Raw genomic sequence first — 19,184 nt, forward strand, 5'->3', positions numbered from 1 at the left:
TATCGTCCATTATTCTTTTGCTACATATATGTAAATATACCCTTACATACATATGTTCTATATTTACAAGTGTATATAATAAAGGTATTAGATGTATGCATACACACATCCCATATAGAGAAATGAAGGTTGTATGTAAGCAGGTTTTAAATGGAATTCATTACATATACACACAAATATATAAGGAAAAATCATATTGCACAATAAAATACACTCTATTCAAGCTTTGATTGGTTTATAAAACTCAGAAGAACATAGTAAAATGAACAGGAATTGAAAGTGCATGATGGATGCGGCCCTCATAGCATTTAAATCTCTTCCACTTGATTAAAAATTCCTAGTTCCTCTTCACTGAATTGTTTAGAGTTTTTGAGCAGCCTCTGCCCTGATTAAAACAAATTAGCATCAAAGATCCCCTGTTGAATGAGAAATCATTAATTGAGAAACATGCAATGCTCCTTAATTACCTTTAGAACAGTGAGAGAACAAATAATCTCAAGGTCCAGAGGGGCCTGGCTGCTCTGCGCTGTGGACTCATTTCGTGTAGCTGCTGGAATAAAACTCAAGTTGCAAACACTATTAGGGAATATCAATGTAAGCTTCAGTAAACACACTGTAGATTGTTTATCTAGAAAAGAATATCTAGAGGATGACTAACAGGAAGAGAGAAAAATGTTTTTGTTTATTATTTTGTTGAGAGTTTTCAACGTGTCTTACAAATGCCAATATTGATTGAGAATTAATGTGAGCTCTTCTTTCTGATACAAATGTTTAATGCTTTGTGTAAAATACTTCATTTACGTAATCACCTGATAAAATTTCAGAAGCTTATGTACAGATGAGTAACTTTATCATTTAACAGTGGACCAGAAAGCACCAATTGTGAAACTTCAGCTACAAATGGAAATTCAAATCATGATATGGCACGTTATTCATTCCTATATATACCGATACAATAGTTACAACAGCGTCTTCAGGTCAGTGAGATATGATGCTTCCCACCACCTTCAAAAGCTAGAAAACATTGAATAATAACCCATGGGAATATCTTTAGGAAATCAAATTGTTACAGGTGTTATGACAATTTAAAGACTATTATTACCAAATGTTTATAGACAATACTGTACGGACAGACTTCTGATAAAAATAGTGATACAGGGCTGCATCTAAGGTTCTGAAAACTCTATTTCTCACAAGTACCCTGGAATGAAGGAAGCAGTGTTCTCATTTGTCTACACAATATAAATAAAACATGGCGAGGCTTAGTCATTCCATGGAGGATGGAATCTTGGTTTCCTTCTAGTTTTCCCAGGTCTCCACTTTAACCACTAGATCATGTGTTCTCAACAGTCGTTGAAAAAATTGAGAAGTGATTCAACTACCCCTATTTCCTTGAATATTTTCAGTTCACTGTATAGTTTACAGACTGGTTCATATAAGATAAAGCACAGAACACCCAAACAATGCTGCTATTTCAGACTGATATTAATGTGCGTAAGACCCAATTTTGGAGATTTGCATTTAATTTTCAGTGACATGAGTGACTTGTTTTACAAATGGAATAAAACATTATACCAACAGTCATAGGAGACTTCAAACTTTGCAGTTGTTAATCATTATTCTTTGCCTTAAATTCCACCAAGAGGATAAACTTGACATTGCCATAATCTTTGCAAATATTATAAATAATCCCTTAGAGACTACATTATGAGGGTAATTATCAAGACTACATCAAGACTACACAAATTAATTTGCACCAAAAAAAGGGAAGGCTATCATTAACTGTATTAATGCAGTATGGAAAGACATGGCTGTAATATTTAAAACACTACAAAATTGTTGAGTTTTTGTTGCTCCCCAAGGGGTTCCCATAAAAGCATGTGCTTTCTTTGGACATTCTTTAGCACAGAACAATTCTCAATTCACAACTGCACAAAACATAAGTGGTTCATATATACTCTGAAAACAAGAATTATCAATAAAAATCTGCCCCATAACCATTCATTGAACATCTAGAAAAGGAATATTATGTCACTAAAACATTTCATATTGTGTATAAAAACACAAAAAAGACATCCTGATATGTCTTTGCAAGCTCCTAGTTTGTAGAAGTCATCACAGACACCACCTTCTGGAAAACTCAAGGATGCGATTGGGTAGTTTCCCTTACAGAAAGGCCATTTCTTTTAACAGCCACACTGATGGAATTTTTGCATTGGAAGGTCAAATTGGAGCTGTCACTTCAGAAATCAGCAAGGAGTGGTCGTTGGATACTTACTTTATTTCCTCTTCCAACTAGCTCATACATGTTCGGGAGACCATATTCTTTTATCCTCACAGGGTAACGAGCTTCAAATGAACCCTGAGTTCTGACTCTCTGCAGGGAGTAGTCTTGATAAGTAGAATATCCTGTTTGCCATTATCTGTTTGTGTTGCAAGGTAATTCATTTTGGGTTGAAATCAAATTGTTTTAAGCTGAGCTGGTATTTTTATTGGTGTCCTTCCAGGCGGCCTCCTTTTTAAGTGCCCTCGTATTTCAAACAAACCGATCTAAAGGAAAAGATTACTGCTGCCAACATGCATTGTCACAAGGGAATGAAGATGTGCAAGACGTACATTATGTTATGTTATTTATTTATTTATTTGTAAAGCACTGATAGAAGTATGAGACTGCTAGTCCGCTGCTGGGGGAAATGAGCTGACTAGTCAGTGAAGGGTCAGGAGAGATGTGTGGTGATGGGAAAGAAAAACCCAACACGATCTGTTAGTATTTGCTGTAAAATTACCATTTAGTTGAAGATGATATTTGAAATATGTAATAGCATTGTAAAAATCCTGAAAAGCACAACACTGAATCACCAGGTAACACATAACATTGGTTTCTATTACAATTTAATTATTCAGGAACTTTGGCACATATATGCATTCTAGTGTTACAAAAAAAATTCAAGGGTAAAATCATTGCTTGTGATTCCCCGAATTTAACCTTGAACCTTTTCAAACTAAAAGAAAACAATAAATTCTGATCTATTTTCCATTTCAACAACAAAAGCCCATCACAACACGTAGGTGAGTTGGATGACCATTTTTATCCCAGTTTACTTAGAAACAGTTTAGACAACTGGCCCAAAGTATTAGAAAAAGTTGGTACTGGAGTTCACATTAAAACTCAAGTGTGTTCCCACACAGCACCTATTCTAAGATACCTTATGTATCACAAAGCACAGACATCTTTTTTAAAAGATATCTTTTGGGGCGACAAAAGCACAAAGAACTGTTACATGAATTTATTCACTAATGCAATTTTCCTAGGGGTTTTCTCTAGAATAGGACCTCCTATTTGACCATGCACACAGCTGGGTTGAAGAAGCTTATTCTTAAATAGCTAACTTGCCTGAGTGAAAATTACACTTGTGCCCAAAATAAAATTTGTCAAGCCTTTGGATGGTAAGAATACAGCCTTTCTGCAGTGGTCTTTAAGAGGTTTGGTTTCTTGTTCAATTCGGACTGCTCCATAACCTATCCTTGAATGGGGCACAATTATTTCAAAAGGGTGGGCGCCCTGGGAGGCAGACAAGTCAGAATTGGGGAAGGGACATGCAGTGTATCAAAACTCATCCAAAAGTATAATAGTCTCCTATTTGGAAAGCAAAATAATACCACTTGCTATTTTCATTAGTATGGCTGGGGAAAGGAAAGCTCAGCCCTGGCTGCAACGACCTATGCCAGGCACTACAGTGCCAACCCAGGGAACTCAACCCAAAGTGTGCCAAAGAGCCAGCAGACTTTTCTAGAAAACTCCTCAGCTATGTATGGCTGTACCAGTCACAGAAAGAGGACTTGTCGCGTCCTCTTTTTTTATGTAAACACAGGACACACAGCCAGCCGGGGCAGAGACCGTTAGTGATAAACGGAATCTTGGCCACTAAGGCTTTGAGTGTGGCTTCCATTCTCAGGAACATTCCAAGTGCTCAGCACACCATTCAAAGAATGATATAGAAAAAGCCAACAAAAATCGAGTGAAGAGGGGAAAAGAGAAAATATATTTTGAACGTGGAATTCAATAACACAAATTTTACAACCAAGCCTTAGATGGGGGAGGAGCTTTTCAGCTGTTGAGTGCTTTTTCCTTTTGTCACTCAGAAGGGTTAAAAACAACACCCCCAAAACCAAAAACCAAAAAACTACATCTGGCAGTGGGGGTGGACCCAATGTTTTCATTCCAGTAATCAATCTCCTGATAAACAGCACACAATAGCATAAAATGTTCACTTTTTAAGTCTGGTTGGCATGCACACCTGTATACATATGTACTGATATGGTTCTAATGCTTAATTAAAAAAAAAATTGAGAAAACAAAAATGTTAACTCTACACTACAATGAAAGCACTGCTACAACACCAAGCAGATGGATTGTATTTCCTGGAAAATTACTTAAAGCATTTTGAGTTAGAGAGACAACTTCATTACTTAAAGAAATTCTTCTGTTGATGAAAACAGCTCTTTGGCCCAGGGCGGTGTTTCCCTAATTTGCCCAATCATAGGTATCACCGAGGTGCTTATAAAGCTTATTCATCTCCAGGGTCCAATCCAGTCCTTCTGAAGTTTAATGTCTAGAAGGAAAGGTAGGAATCTGTGCTAACCTGGACAGTTCTTATGATTAAGTTTTACACTCACCCTAGTAAAGTGGCAAATGGCAAATGATCCCTTCTTGCCTCATTTGAATGTGAAAGCGGCAATTGATGTTTCTGTCTAAATGTCATCAAGCAGTAATTTTAAAAATAGTCTATTAAAACGGTATATATTTTGAAAGAGTCAAATGCTCTATTGACCCAAATATCAAAGTAGTTTTTTGTTATTTGTATGTTTCTGTACCCTAGAAATACAGGAACTTACTGAAGATTTTCGTGAAATCTTCATTTGCCAAAAGCTACCATTTCTTTTAACCTATGGTGAAAAGATGGATGAAAAATTAAGAGCTGGATTCATAAAACACTTGGTAGAAAAAGAGTGGCCCGGTGGCCCCACAATTGTCGATCCCAGCTGCACTACATTGTGGGCCTGCTTTGGGGGCTTTGTTTATTTTCTCCTAGGCCCACAACAGTTCTGCAAAGTGGGCTACCTCCCCTCACAGATGTAGAGTGTAAGGCTTCAGAGGTTAAAACTTGCTCAGCACCACACAGCCCAAAGCTGGTCCCAACATTCCAACGTCTGTTCCCAAGCCTGTCCACCAGTCTAGTCTGCACTTAAATGACCCTGCAGCAGCAGCCCAACAGCCATGTGCTCACTCTGTCTTACTGGAACCCAAAGAAAATGAGATATTGGGAAGTACAGCAAGTATCAATTGCACATGGAAATACGTCCTATTAGAAGTTTTCCTAGTGAACATAACATAACTGGCATACATTTTCCTTCTATGTTAATCACTGAAATACATTTTCATTTAAAAGCAATTATGAAAATCTCAATCCTCTTAATATTATTAAATCAATCAGTAAGCTTGTGCAGTCTTTCAACAAGAATTCTCTAGGTGTGTCCAAACGGTGTCCCCAGGTTAATTTAAAAAACTCCCCATTTTATTTAACCAACACTTTTCCTACTTGGAAGAAGAATACATCCTAAAAATCTAAGGAATTTTTCAAAGTCATTCTAAACTGATATGGACAGAATTCCACTAAGATAAGTTTTCAAGAGAATCAGTCATTTACTTGCTAACTTCTTAGAGAGTATCTGCATACTTGGGGTATGGTTAGAAAAAAAAAAAAAGAAAGCATTTAAATTGAAGGTTGTTGCGAGGTGTTGAAAAAAAGAACACAACACATTCAAAGCGATTATCCCTAAGGACTTTTTCAGTCCACTTCACCTGAGGGTGAAGGATTTTATTGCCAGTAAAAAGCTTTGATAAGTTGAGAAGATATTGCATAATTAGTCATGAAGTTAGCAATATTTGGCCCAGAAAGGTATAGTACGACTTTAACTTAACATTGCATTATGTCCCATAATTCTCTAAAATTCAAATTTTCAAGTTTGAATAACCTGATGGGATTCCAGATGGATGAAGCTTGATAATTCTTTCACAGTAATACTATTTGGGTTGACTCTCTAAAAATAGAGCTGAAATAGATTTTATACACAACTTTGTATGTTTTTGTGTTTTCATTATATAAGCTTTCTCTCATGGCAATCATAAAAAAAGTGGGCAATCATTTTATTTTTAAATGGTTATATTTTTGTAATCACCAGTTTTGTCAATTTATTTCTCCAGGAAAAGCAAATTAACATTTAAAGGAGTCCAGAAAGAAGCTAATAAAATTGCCTGATTGTTTTTAGGAGACATTTACAAACTTTGCTCACTTTTTGACAGATAAACTATCATAGGAAGGTAAAAACAACAAGCTCCACTCTCCCCTCTTCCCCCCAAAAACCCCACAGTCTATAGATAAAATTCCTCTAAGAATTAGTCTGATTTTTAATGCATGGAAAATAGCAAAATTATCATGCCAACGTAAGGAATATATACTATACTTCATAAATGCCTTAACTGTTAAAACAATGATATTGTCAAGGTTAGACGCAACCTAGCAATCTTATATACAATGCAACTACATATTGTATGATCATTCCGGATATATATTACATTCGATCCTCATCAAATTAAGCTGTGTATAAATGGCATTATGAAATAAACATTTCATATCACAATAGGGTCGTGTTCCACTACTGCACAATAGCATGCAAGTAACTATGCATTAGCTGTAAACAGTGAAGTGTCATTACCTTCCAGAAATCCAAAGAATGTGAAAAGTACATAGGCAGTACTAAACATCAATTATATTTAAGTGACTTTCATATTGAACAAAACTGTATCATATAAAGCAGCTTTGGATGCCTCTATCAGTGTTTTCTACATATGTCTTGCAGTCACCATGAAATTAAGAAACTATAGTTCCCAATAAGATCTGTTCATCGTGAACTGTGGTCAAAATTAGGACACAAATGATCCTATGTTCCAAGCTGTTTTATAGCATTTTCCCTTTTGCCGTAATTCAGTTTTGAGTCATTAAGAATAGACTGAACGCAGGCAAGAATGAACTTTAGTTTTTAAACTGCAGACTTTCTCTGATGACACCAACGCTCTCGTGTTGGAAATAAGATTTTTGTAGATGCTTGCCAGTAAATGCTTTTCCCTCCTTGTGTTCTCAGTGTAAGAATGGACAGGAAGGCCCCTGGGTCATGTTGTAACTTGGGAGGTGTTGCCTCTAAAAAATAATTTTCATAACACTTGTAAAGGTAGATAGAATCCAGCTGCTAGAAGAAGAAGGCCCAAAGAAGATGACCTATTCTTATAAAAATGCAGATGCATCACTTAGGTCTGATCCAGTGATTCCTAGGCAATTAAAAAATTACCATACTAGAGCAGAAGCTCATACACTGTAAAAATAACCATTTCAGCCTCTTCAGGTTTGTGGTATTGGAGGCTCTGTTTGGAAGGAGGGGGAAAATTGATTGCTGGACAGGCTTTTCCATGCGCCATCAGCTCTGATAATATGTTAGGCAGTTGGCATGGATGATAGGAAGGTCTTCTTCACTCAGAATTCTAATAAACCACCTGTGAACTTGAACATACCATCCACCCAAATGGACTCATTTGGGTCTGCATTCCAGTTAGGTGGAAAATAGTCACATTCTCAAACTGCATTTGGACATGATGCGGTCATGTGAAATATTTAAATACATTGCCTACATCCTACTAAATCAAAATCTTTCATTTACATTTACAGTGAGCTAAAACAGCATTTAAAGCCATTGCGATTTGTTCATTTCCTGTTCATAAACAAGTGATTTAAATTTGCTAACGAGGCAAAAACTGTACAATTCTTATCATTCAGGCATTATAAAATGTCTTTCTTTAAAGTCTTGGGATATAAACAGTTTGGTTTATACCAATTACGTTATTTTTCATCTGCATTAAGAAACAATATACATCTTTTCCAGAGTAACGTAATGTTATCTAGGATAAGCCTAAGAGAGACATAAAAACTGACTTTATCACCTGTGACCTTCAACACTGTTACTTTTATAAAACTCATAAACATTCTTTGGCCACTTGGGTCATTGCCCATTTGGAGGGAACTGTTCTTGGGTCCTGGGACCATACATTTTTGCCTCCATAACAATTGAGGACATAGACCAGCCTTAATGGAAGCCATGTGCAAAGTCAAACAGTCCAGAATATCCAGGAGTAGTCCCTGCTTCTCAGACACAAGTTCCTTGACGTGTGGAGAGGTGGTGTTTTCGATTTCGGACTCCTGAATTCTTGTCTTTACTATCTGAAGGCTTCTGTTGTGAAATATCTATTAGAGCACTGGCAATTGCAAGGCCTGGAAGGAAAAGAAAAAGGTCTTTAAATATTTGGTTAGATACTTCCGGGATGGCGAGAGTGGTGGCTTAGCACCTTATTTTTATTGTTTGACATTCAGTCAGCAAACATTTAGCTGTTTATTGGAAGTTATCAAGTAGTTTACCCTTGACTTACAACGTTTCTTAACTCAGACATATAGACTTCACATGTGAGGGAGAAGAACAGGGATCTGATGAAGTTAACTGACTCTGACTTCAGACAATTGAATTTAATGTGTGACAAAATACCACAATCAGTTGTGAACATGACCCCACACTTAGCTTCTATATCTGAACACAAGTTTGCTCTGGATGTACAAGAAATTTCTAGGGTTACTATTTTTGTGTGTGTGGTGCTTGCAGAACAAAAGTCATTATATTACTTTTTTTTAAAATTTAGGGCAGTTTTAGGTTTATACACAAATTGAACCAGTATCGATACATAATTATCAACTAAAGTCCCTAGTTTACATTAGGGTTCTCACTTTGCATTGTAGTTCTATGGGTCTTGACAAATGTATAATGTCATATATTCCCATAGAATACTTTCACTGCCCTAAAAATCCTCTGTGCCTTACCAATATATCTCTCCCCTTCCCCTGAGTCTCTGGTAATCATCACTGATTTTTTTTTTAAAATGTCTCCATAGTTTGCCTTTTTCAGAATATCATATGTAATAGTTGGAATAGTAAAATATGAGCATTTTAAGATTCTTTTATTTCTCTTATTTCACTTAGCAATATGCCTTTAAGTTCCATCATATCTTTTTTTTTTTTTTTTTTGGCTCAATGGCTCATTTATTGTTATCGCTGAATAACTGTGTGGGTGGAACACAGTTTGTTTAACCATTGAAGGGCGATTATGACTAAAGCTCCATAAATATCCACACGCAAGTTTTTGTATGGACATAAGTTGGCAATTCACAAATTACCTAGGAGCATGATCCTTGGGTCACGTGGTAAACCTATGTGTGTTTTTTTAGCTTTGAAAGAAACTGCCAAACTATCTTCGAAAGTGGTTGTGCCATCTTGTATTCCTCCCAGCAATGAATGGGAGCACCCGTTGCTCCACATCTCTGTCAGCATTTGGTGTTTTGGATTTTAGCTGTTCTAATAGGTATGTGGCTGTGTCTCACGGTTGTTTTAATTTGCAATTCCCTAATAACATATGATGTTGAGCGTCTTTTACTATGCTTTTTTGTCATATGTATGTATTCTTTGGTAATGTATCTATTCAGCTCTTTTGCCCATTTTTAATTGAGCTGTTTGTTTTCTTATTGTTGAGCTTTAAGAGAGTTCTTTTATATTTTGGATACCAGTCCTTTATCAGATATGTGTTCAGCAAATATTTTATCCCTGTCTGTGGCTTGTCCTTTCATTCTCTCAAACTTTTTTAAGAAAAAAAAAAAGCACCCTAAAGATAGAGTTGGACTGTGCACAAGTAGACATGGATGAAAGAGAATCTGTAGAAATTTAGCTGGTAAATGTCTTAGGTATAAGAAAAGGACCTTGAGTATTACTAACAAAATATCAACACAAAAATGGATCTCTAGCTATCATGGGTAATAAAAAGAATACTGTTTAGTTACATAGTTTTGTCCATTGATTGACAAGAACATTTGGTAAGATGTTCAGGGATCGTAAAGACTTTCCTAAATTTGTATAAGCAATGGCTCAACCAGATGCCCTGGTTTATCATGTCTACACATGAATCATTTTAGTTTCTGTTGAGTAAAACAAAACGTACTATACCACCATACTAAACCAGCAGACCAGACTGCCTTCTCCAAGGTCTTGGGGACTGGACTCTGAATTGAGGTGAACCAATAACTGAGCCCTCAGAGACATTTTCTCAACGTGCTGCTCTTAGAAGTCCTCACTTTTGGGTTTTATCCTAGGTAAGGTGTCATTGAACCATTTTATTCCTGTGGGTCAATTTATTCTAAGCTGGTTTATAGGGGAAACATCAAGGACAGACGTGAAATATATGTAGATGCATATGATTATCTGAGTACATGCATTTTATTTAAAGGAAAAAGGAGCCATTTGAAAACAGAAGAAAAGATATTTGTGGAGAAGGAGAAATTGACGGTGTTAGTAAGGACAGGGGGTAAAAAATTAGTTATCACTGGCTAAAGTGATATTCTTACATATTTACCTTTCAAGGGTTACTGTTAAATAATCTACACGTTCAGGATATTAAATATTATCCTGAATCTCTTAGAGATAATGCAAATTCAAAGGTTTCGTCAAAGTTTAAATAAAAAATTTTCATTGACTTTTGAAGAGCATATATGAATTTCTAAAGTGTTCAACATAGATGTTTTAACCACTTATTCTGCTGTAGAAAATAATGATTTTGTTATTTCTTTAAGGGAGGGAGCTGAAGCATGTTATTTAAAAGAAAATCACAGACCATAGTTTTACTAATTACAAGTTCAGTTTAGACAGACCTTAAGTTCCCTCAGATCTCCTGGCAGACTTCTGTCATAATTTACAACCTTCTGTTATTTCATTCCTGGCTCCATCTTATCCAGAGACAGCCAAATATGACAAATAATATATGTCTCTTTTAATGTGGACAGAGACTACTTATACTAATTTCAATGATCACAGCATCCAAATATGAAATCATGTTATTCATTAAACTACTGTATGACCTAGTCCAAAGGAGCTCTGAAAAACAATTCCACTTGCATATGGCCACAAAGGCTGTTTTCCTTACAGAAGCTACAGTGCCAGGAGAGAAGTAAACAGTTCGAGTTGCCAAAAGAAGAGATTTTATGCTAATCCGAAACTGTCACTGGATCTTTGCATTTCAGGGAATGTGAAGTCCAAAGCCTAATTAAAGCAGTGTCTCTCACAACATATCCTGGGTTTACTAATGATTCGTAAGCTTGAAAACACAGTCAGTTGAAAATAATAAATCATAAAGCATATTTCAGTTCTTCACTTACAAATAAATTTGCACATCATGCTTAGTTTTAATTTGACAGCTTTTTATCCTTTCCTATGAAAATGGAACAATCAACTGCATTCTCAGATTCTGCCTAAATGGCATTGTGTATGTAGGAAACCTCGCATTCCTCCAGGCAGTGACATTTGAGTGTCCACCAAGTGTACTCACAGAGGATGCCTAGAGGGCCACATGCCCAGGTCTTATCTTCTTGATGGGCCAAGTGAAGTTTCCATTAAGATTGAAGCTTGTGTCTGTTACTTGTGGCCACACAGCTTAGGGCATAGCATGAGTTATTCTGCTTTATCAATTCTGTAAGTTAATTATGAACAGAACAATAATCATAATAACTGCATGCATGTGTGTGTGTGTGTGTGTGTGTGTGTGCACCTTAAGTGTCAAATTGTTGGGTGTAAGTTTCTGCTGCTATGCTTGCATTTCTTCATACTTTAATATGTGGAGAACTTTAAACAACAACAACGAAGAAATTGCTAGGTTCTCGTTCAACCTACAAGAGGCCCTGGACACAAGAGTAAACAAGAGAGACAAGGTCCCTGTCTTCCTGAATTGTGTAGTATGCGGAAGACTCAGTACAAAAGAGAAAAAGAATTTAAAGTATTTTCTGTCATTTCCCTCTAACATACTTTTTTTTGGGGGGGGGGTAGGGAATTATTTAAAGGAAAAAGGAGCCATTTGAAAACGGGAGCCATTTGAAAATTTTACCCTTTCCGCTAATATGCATCTTAATTGATAAAAAGAAAAGTCAAGCCTTTACAAGACACAATATTACCACCCCCTCCCCCGAAAAGTAATATTTATATGTGGTAAGAGACTGAATATACCAACTGGCCATATATAAAAAAAGAACTCTGGCCCACAAGCTCCAGCAACCTGCCTTGGAAACCAACCCTTATCTACGATAACCAGCAGAGGAAGCCAGCCTGCTATATTTAATAACAATCAAGGAAGTCAAATAATTAGCCCAGTAACGATGGGCCTCAAATACCCACTGTTAGTAATTGACAGCTTTCATAACTTTTGTCCCTGCTTCCAACTTAGGACCAACCAGAGAAAGACAAATATGCACCCCTAACCAACCACACAGAATGCCCCCCTTCTAGTCAGCCCGCCTCCAGCTCCTCCTTCCCCTCCCCCCCACCAGCCTGGAGTCAGGGCACACTTGAAAAGTCTTCTCTTTTTTCTACTCTAAAGCATTCCTACACATGGGTCTATCTTTAAGTTTCCGCCAATAACCAAGCTGTGGAGGCCGACTGCCTTGCTACAGCAAGTTCTGAATAAATAGCCTTTGCTTATTATTCGATTGGTCTTAGTTTATTTTCGCACTGGCAAAGAAGAGATAAACATAGCTTGAGATCTTTCCTGGATTAGAAAAAAAAACAGGTATCGGTAAAATAAAAACAATTTAGAAATAAATTCTCTGCATTGCCCTTTGAGGCAAACGCTTTCTCTTGATTTAGACTTCCCTTGAAACTTTCCCTCAATAGGTTATCTGGTGACGACCCCACATTCCCGATACCATATGGGGAAGCCCTTCCAACCAGTAGGATGCTGAGCGGTGGCCCGTGCTGGGTACCCTTAGAGCTCCATTAAAATCAGGTCACTCCAGAAGATCATTTTTCAAAACGCCACACAAATCATCTGATGAAATCCACTTATTGTGTTCTCTAGGCCTAGCATAGTACCTTGTTATCAAAGCAATACAATTAACTGGGGGAACAATTCATTACTTTAGACTGGTGGTCTAAAGGAATTTCATTTACCATGTCAAGATAATGCACAGATGCCGCGGGCTAGCAGAATTTACATCAAAATATGCCAGTAGATTCAATAAAAATACTGGGGTTTAAATATTTATTGTAAGCTCTACCTTTTTGCACTTGTAGTTCTTAAAAACCAACCTCTATGACATTCAGATCATTTAAATATGAATTATAAATCTCCTAAGAAAGGAAGTACTGTCTTCTGTTTCCGACTCCATTTTGCATGGTTTCGTGGTGTTTCTAACTGGTGCTTGCTAACATGGGCATCACCAGTGATGGGGCCAGCTGTGAAGGAAGAGGACTCCTTTGGGACCATGCAGAGTTCCTTCAGAACATGGGCAGATTTAGTAGTCATTGGTTTGAATGCCAGGAGCTACCACCGGTATTTTGTAAAGAAGTAGAAGATGTACCAAGACTAGATCTTTACCAGAATCTTAGAAAAAAAAAAAGTATTTTCTTCCTAAAACTTAAGATATTTGTTTCTCAATAAGCATATGCAGACATGCCCTAAAGTGAAAGCAATGCAAATGTCTAACAGCTAAACATTTAAGTAGCAAATATACCCTTTTAAACCACCAAATTTGTGATGAAACCCACCAAGGAGAACCATTGGAAATTTAGTTATCTTTAGAAAAACTCTAGCTTTTCCTAATGGAAGTAGAATGGTATTAGCAGACTCCAGCAGTAACAATCTAAGCATAAAATTACTGATGTGTGTTTTTTTACAATTATGCAGAACAATTAATAAGTACAGTAATAAAACACGGCACATCAAATGAAATTGCTTTGGAAAGAATATTCTCACTTTATATACAAACAGAACACTTTCATTTTACATTTGAACAAAGGCTCAGAAAAGTCATTCATTTTGAAATGCTCTCCTCCCCAGTCTGTATAAAAGCAGGCACCACTATATATTTTAATTTTCCAGGAAAACAGCTTCATTAGGCGTGAAAGGTTAATTGCAGGTTTAAGTGGAGCTCAGGGAACGGTGCGAGGTCTGTAGTGAATTGCACAGTCTGTTTCGGGAAGACGTGAATGAGTGCTGTAAACTGTTTGCCCTGCTGAAATGTTTTACTACCTCATTTACTATCTGTCTTCTTTTACGGCTTGTATTTGTAGTTCTTCTAAACCTTTAATGGCTACAGTTTTATTTCACTGTAATCAGATTTAAATGGAAATACCATGCTGGGATGTTGAAATGTTTTCCCTCTGATTGTATATAGCTACCTACTACCAATCAGAGTCTTGGCTATCCTTCACATGGTTAAGAAAGTGACTTTGGGAAACTTTGATATTACATGGACTCCAGCTATTGTGCAAACTTCATTTAACATTCAGAGTGGCCATCCTTGCCAATACGCAACCAGGGCAGGATGCATAATTAGAAAATATGCATTTCCATTTCAATTTATCTGTTGGAAGTCCAGCACAACTGAAGTCATTATTAGGCAAAACTCCAAAGGTTACATTGTTGAACAAAAATGGAAATACTTCAAGTGCGGAAGACACTGGAATGACAAATGGACGAGTCCTATTTGTCGGAGAGTTGAAAGAGATTATTTCCCTTCACCTACTAAAAACCAATGACAGCTTCAGATGTCAATGTTTAAATACACATGATAATTGTATTCTGGCTATACATTTTTGTTTGGCCTTTAACACATCATAATATTTAAATATTTCACTTAAAGAAACACTGCACAAGTACTCTCAGATGTAATCCTACTGTAGTACCACTGAGGGCGCTTTCTATAACATTACCAGGTGCTCCCTAAATTTTATAGGAACTGTTCCCTCATTGGTTAGAACGTGCTGAGTAAATAATGACCATTACTGTCTCGAGTCATTGTTTAACGCAAATCTGCAGGGTTCTTAACAAATAAAGCTTCTTTTAGTTCTTATCAATTCTAATTTTAATGACATACTAGGAAATTTTATTGGTTTATTTAAAATGTAAGCCCTAGTCATCATTAATTTAAGTTAACTGAGGTACTTACTGTTCATGGAAGAAATTAAACTATGACAGTTTTGTAATAATGGCAATATTTTATTTTCCATTAGGTAAGGACATTGTATTTTAGCATTTCTAAGAGTAAAATATCATTGGTTGCTTTAAATGAAATGAGATTACATGTGAAAGTATTTTATAAACTATAAAGTATTATACAAAGTTCATCATTTCCATAATAAAACAATCAGTTACTCATGATAATAATACAAAATCACAATTTAAATCACAAATGTCCAGAAAAACCCAAAGTCCTAAGGATCAAAAAAATTGTTTGAAAAGCAAATCACTTCATTCAATTATCACTTATTGAGTGCTTCATATACACATGCCAGGAACCATTCTGGTCCCTAAGGATTGAGAGTGAATGAGACAGACAAGACATAAAAGATCCTGTTCGTCACAGAACTTACCTTATACTGACTGGATCAAGTTCATAGATTCTTTTGACCAAATTATTGTGATGATTAAATGTAAAGAGCTTAGAAACTAATAAAAACAAACGAAACAAACCAACAAAACCAAACAAATGTAAAGGGCTTAGAAAAGTGCCTGGCACATATGAGCTCAAAAATGTCAACCATCATCATCATCGAGTGAGAAGTTTGAAGTCAAATAGGAAGTAGACAAAGTAGACAAAACACTGGGCAGTCAAGATTTTGCCTCTGTCCTTTAGTTGTATTCATTCATTCATTCATTCAAAAATTAGTATGCCTACCATGTGGAATGCCAAATAAGGGACAAAATCTGATATAAAGATGGAGTTAAAGATTCAAGGAGGGCATCAATTTAGAGCAACATTGTCAGTGAGGTGATAGTATTAAATCCTCAAGCCAGAATTATTTTGATGTCTTGGATAATATAATTCAGAACTTGCTCATGAAGGTAAAGATGACTTAATGTGTGTTACCTACTCATTAGAGAATGTGAAAATAATTGAAAGTGATAACGGCAAAATAGAGGAATGACAACATTAAACAGAGAAAGCATTGTTTATATCAACAGTGTTTGCATTACTGAAAATACTACTAATAGTCAACTTTTATCTATTTTTTAGAGTTAAAAAATGCTTTTACATTATCTAGGTTGTTCCTTAAGACCATTCTGTTGAAGTGGGTCAGGAAGCTATTTTTGTCCTTGCTTCACAGATGGCCCAAAAATGGGCACAGAGTGATTGAATGACTAGTTCAGGCTCACACAGCTGGGGGTTGTGGTGGGACCTGAACCCAGGACTCCACGTCCCTTGACCCTGACTGGTTCACTTTACAGCCACTAGAAGAAAACCGCTGCTGTGGGACAAATGGCTAGCACATGATTTATAATCAAAAGAGAAAGAAAAACAATAATTGGTATTGTTTATTTTATCCATTTACGCAGTTAGGAGTGGAGGACAACACAATTTATAGCCATAAACATGCACTGAGGGTACATTGCACATAGCACGGCTAAAGGTAGTTGTTCTAAAGTCATTAGCAAATAGCATCAAGCTAGAGCAATAAGGCAAGCGCTCCTAGGTTGGCTCACTATCGCACAGAGACCAATTCTCTGAGGGAGGCACAATGCGTGAGGGGACGAACAACAGGAGGGAGGTCTCTGAGATGGGTGTGGAGGTCTACAAGTCCCAGGGCAGAGGAATCTGAGCTGAGGTTTGAAGGATGCAGAGGCACTGGTCAGATGACGAACACTGGCGTGAGGCGTGTGGTGTGTTCTGGGTGCAGGGAATTCCAAATGCAATAGCATGAAGAGAAGGGTATTTGGGAAACTTCGGGACATTTGCTATGAGTGGAACACAGGGGCAAATGGGGGAATAGTGACAGAGAAGAAAGCGAAGTAAGGGGGTCAATAAAACAGACTTAGATGCCAAACTAGGATATTGATTTTTAATCTGTAAGCCAGAATGAACCATGGCATGATTTTAAGGAATGGAGAGGCGTGATCTGACTTTTATTCCAAAAAGACACCTCTAGTGGTAGCATGGAGGTCAGATGAGAGTGTGTGTGGTGGTGGTGGGGGAGACTACTGTTATTAAAACCAGATAAGAAAGCAGCAATCAGGAAGAGGGACAAACAGGACAGATATTTAGGAAATACAAATATGGAAGATGAAAAACAGGGAGGAGTCTGGAACCACTCCCAGCTTTCTGGCTTGGGTGGCAGAGTTCCAACAAATGCTTTTCACTAGTATATGAAGGAGAAAAAGGAAGAGCCAGTGTGTGTGGGAAGGTGATGTACTGAATTTGATGACCTGGGGGCATCTTAGTGGAGATGTCTCGTTGGATGCAGGTATGAAGCTCAGGGGTAAAGTCTAGCCAGAGACGTAGACTTGGGGGTTATTTGCTGGATGGAAGCTGAAGGCTTTGAACTGTACAGGTGGGTAACGCTAGCTGTTGCAATAAAGCCTGAAATCTCAGGGGCTTAACAAAATCGAAGTTCATTTCTCACTACATCAAGTCCAAGGTGGGTGACCCTGATTGGTGTCAGAATGTGTATGTGGGGGAGGCGGGGGCAGCAGATAGCAGCATGTGTTTTACGTAGTTACTCAGGGACCCAGACTGATGATTCTCTGCTGTCTTCAATCTGGGGTTTCCATGGCTGCCTGAAGCATTGACATCTAGGTGGAAGGTGGGAGATGAGAGGATAGAAAAGGTACACTCCCTTCTAAACCACCTTGGGCCAGAAAAGCTCATGACAGTGTTCCAATGCCATCAGCAAGCTCTACTACCGGGAAACAACTCTTCACGAAGGGAAGTGGGGGCTGCAAATCTAGGGTGGAGAGCCAGCAGGCTCTGTCTCTGGAGTGGATGAGGCCACCCTCGTAGAAAGAATAGAATAGAAAGGAAAGAAGACCAAGCAGAGGACTGACGACAGAGGAAGGGGTCCTATGAGAAGACAGGAACATCCACCCCGAGAGGTAAGAGAAAGCCAGGACTGAGATTCTCCACGGACTCCGTAAGACTAGTCCATGGCTCTGGATAACCTGAGCATCTAGTTCTGTTTACAACAAATAGCCCCGAAGTCCACGACGACTGTCAGCCAGCCAAGTCTGTGGCTTCTAAGCCTTTCTTGATTTGAAATTCACAACGTCCCGTGAGAGACTTCTCTTAGAAAGAAGTTGGAGTAGATGGCTGCTAAGGTCACTTCTGGATCTACGAATGTCTGATGACTGTAGCTGCCTTTCTTCAGCAGGCCAGCAGGAAGGACCCAGCTATCATTGCTGGCCTGCTCCCCCACCTACACCCTCATGTGGCAGCACAGCATCACCGTAAGTCAGGGGACGGCTGGGTTCAAGAACTCTCTTGCTAGAAATATGCATTTATTGTTCCTAGTTAAGGACTTGCGGAGAAGGACTGGACACTTCTACCAGAGTGAGAACCACACTGGTAACATTAGGTATGATTGCACTGACTGTTAGGTATGGTTTCTATGACACCAACAGCATTTGACAAGAAACTGGCTGTAAGTCTCAGAGGAGTAAAGAGACTGGGCAAGTATCAAAGATGAGGCTGGGACTTGATCTTATGTCTTAGAATCTCTGAACAACAACAACCTATTAGAGCTTTTTAATCTTAAGTTTAGTTTTCAAATTCTTTACATTATGATACAATTTTGTCTTTATAGCTCTGACTACCCCTCTCGACTGGGAGCGCCTTAAAAGTAGAGACTATGTTTTTATTCACCTTCGTATCCCAAACTTAGTCTAAGACAGGTGGGCAGTACCTATTACTTGAAAGAGAATTAAATGATGTATCATGATGCTTTGTGCTGCTGAGGAAGTGACTTCTGATTAGAAGTCTCCATGTTATTCTACCTTCAAGGAATTTGGAAACAGGCTGACCTTATATTTCTCTTATCCTTGTATTTAGTTGCAGAGAAAGAACTGAGTGAAGGGTGGGCATAATGAAGGGTGGGGTGGGAATACTGCTATAGTTAGTCGATTGTCTAAGGTGATGCAAGAGAGGTTCCTGCTTGGTACCACGGTGCTCCTAAAGTGCTCACACCCCTTCCTGAGAACTGGACATGCTCATGCCCAGAGGGTGA

General features: G+C 37.8%; 1 protein-coding gene across 1 annotated transcript in view; it reads right to left on the bottom strand.

The window, feature by feature from the left end:
• Positions 1-1,633: 1,633 nt before the first annotated feature.
• ATRNL1 (attractin like 1) overlaps positions 1,634-19,184 on the bottom strand; it is a 579,923-nt gene continuing 562,372 nt past the window's right edge. Inside the window, exon 29 of the mRNA XM_081075162.1 lies at positions 1,634-8,381. Within this exon, the coding sequence (XP_080931288.1) occupies positions 8,257-8,381 (125 nt within the window). The 3' untranslated portion in view covers positions 1,634-8,256. The remainder of the gene's footprint in view (positions 8,382-19,184) is intronic.

This window comes from Rhinolophus hipposideros (assembly GCF_964194185.1).
Source record: "Rhinolophus hipposideros genome assembly, chromosome: 15".
NCBI classification, from domain to species: Eukaryota; Metazoa; Chordata; class Mammalia; order Chiroptera; family Rhinolophidae; genus Rhinolophus; species Rhinolophus hipposideros.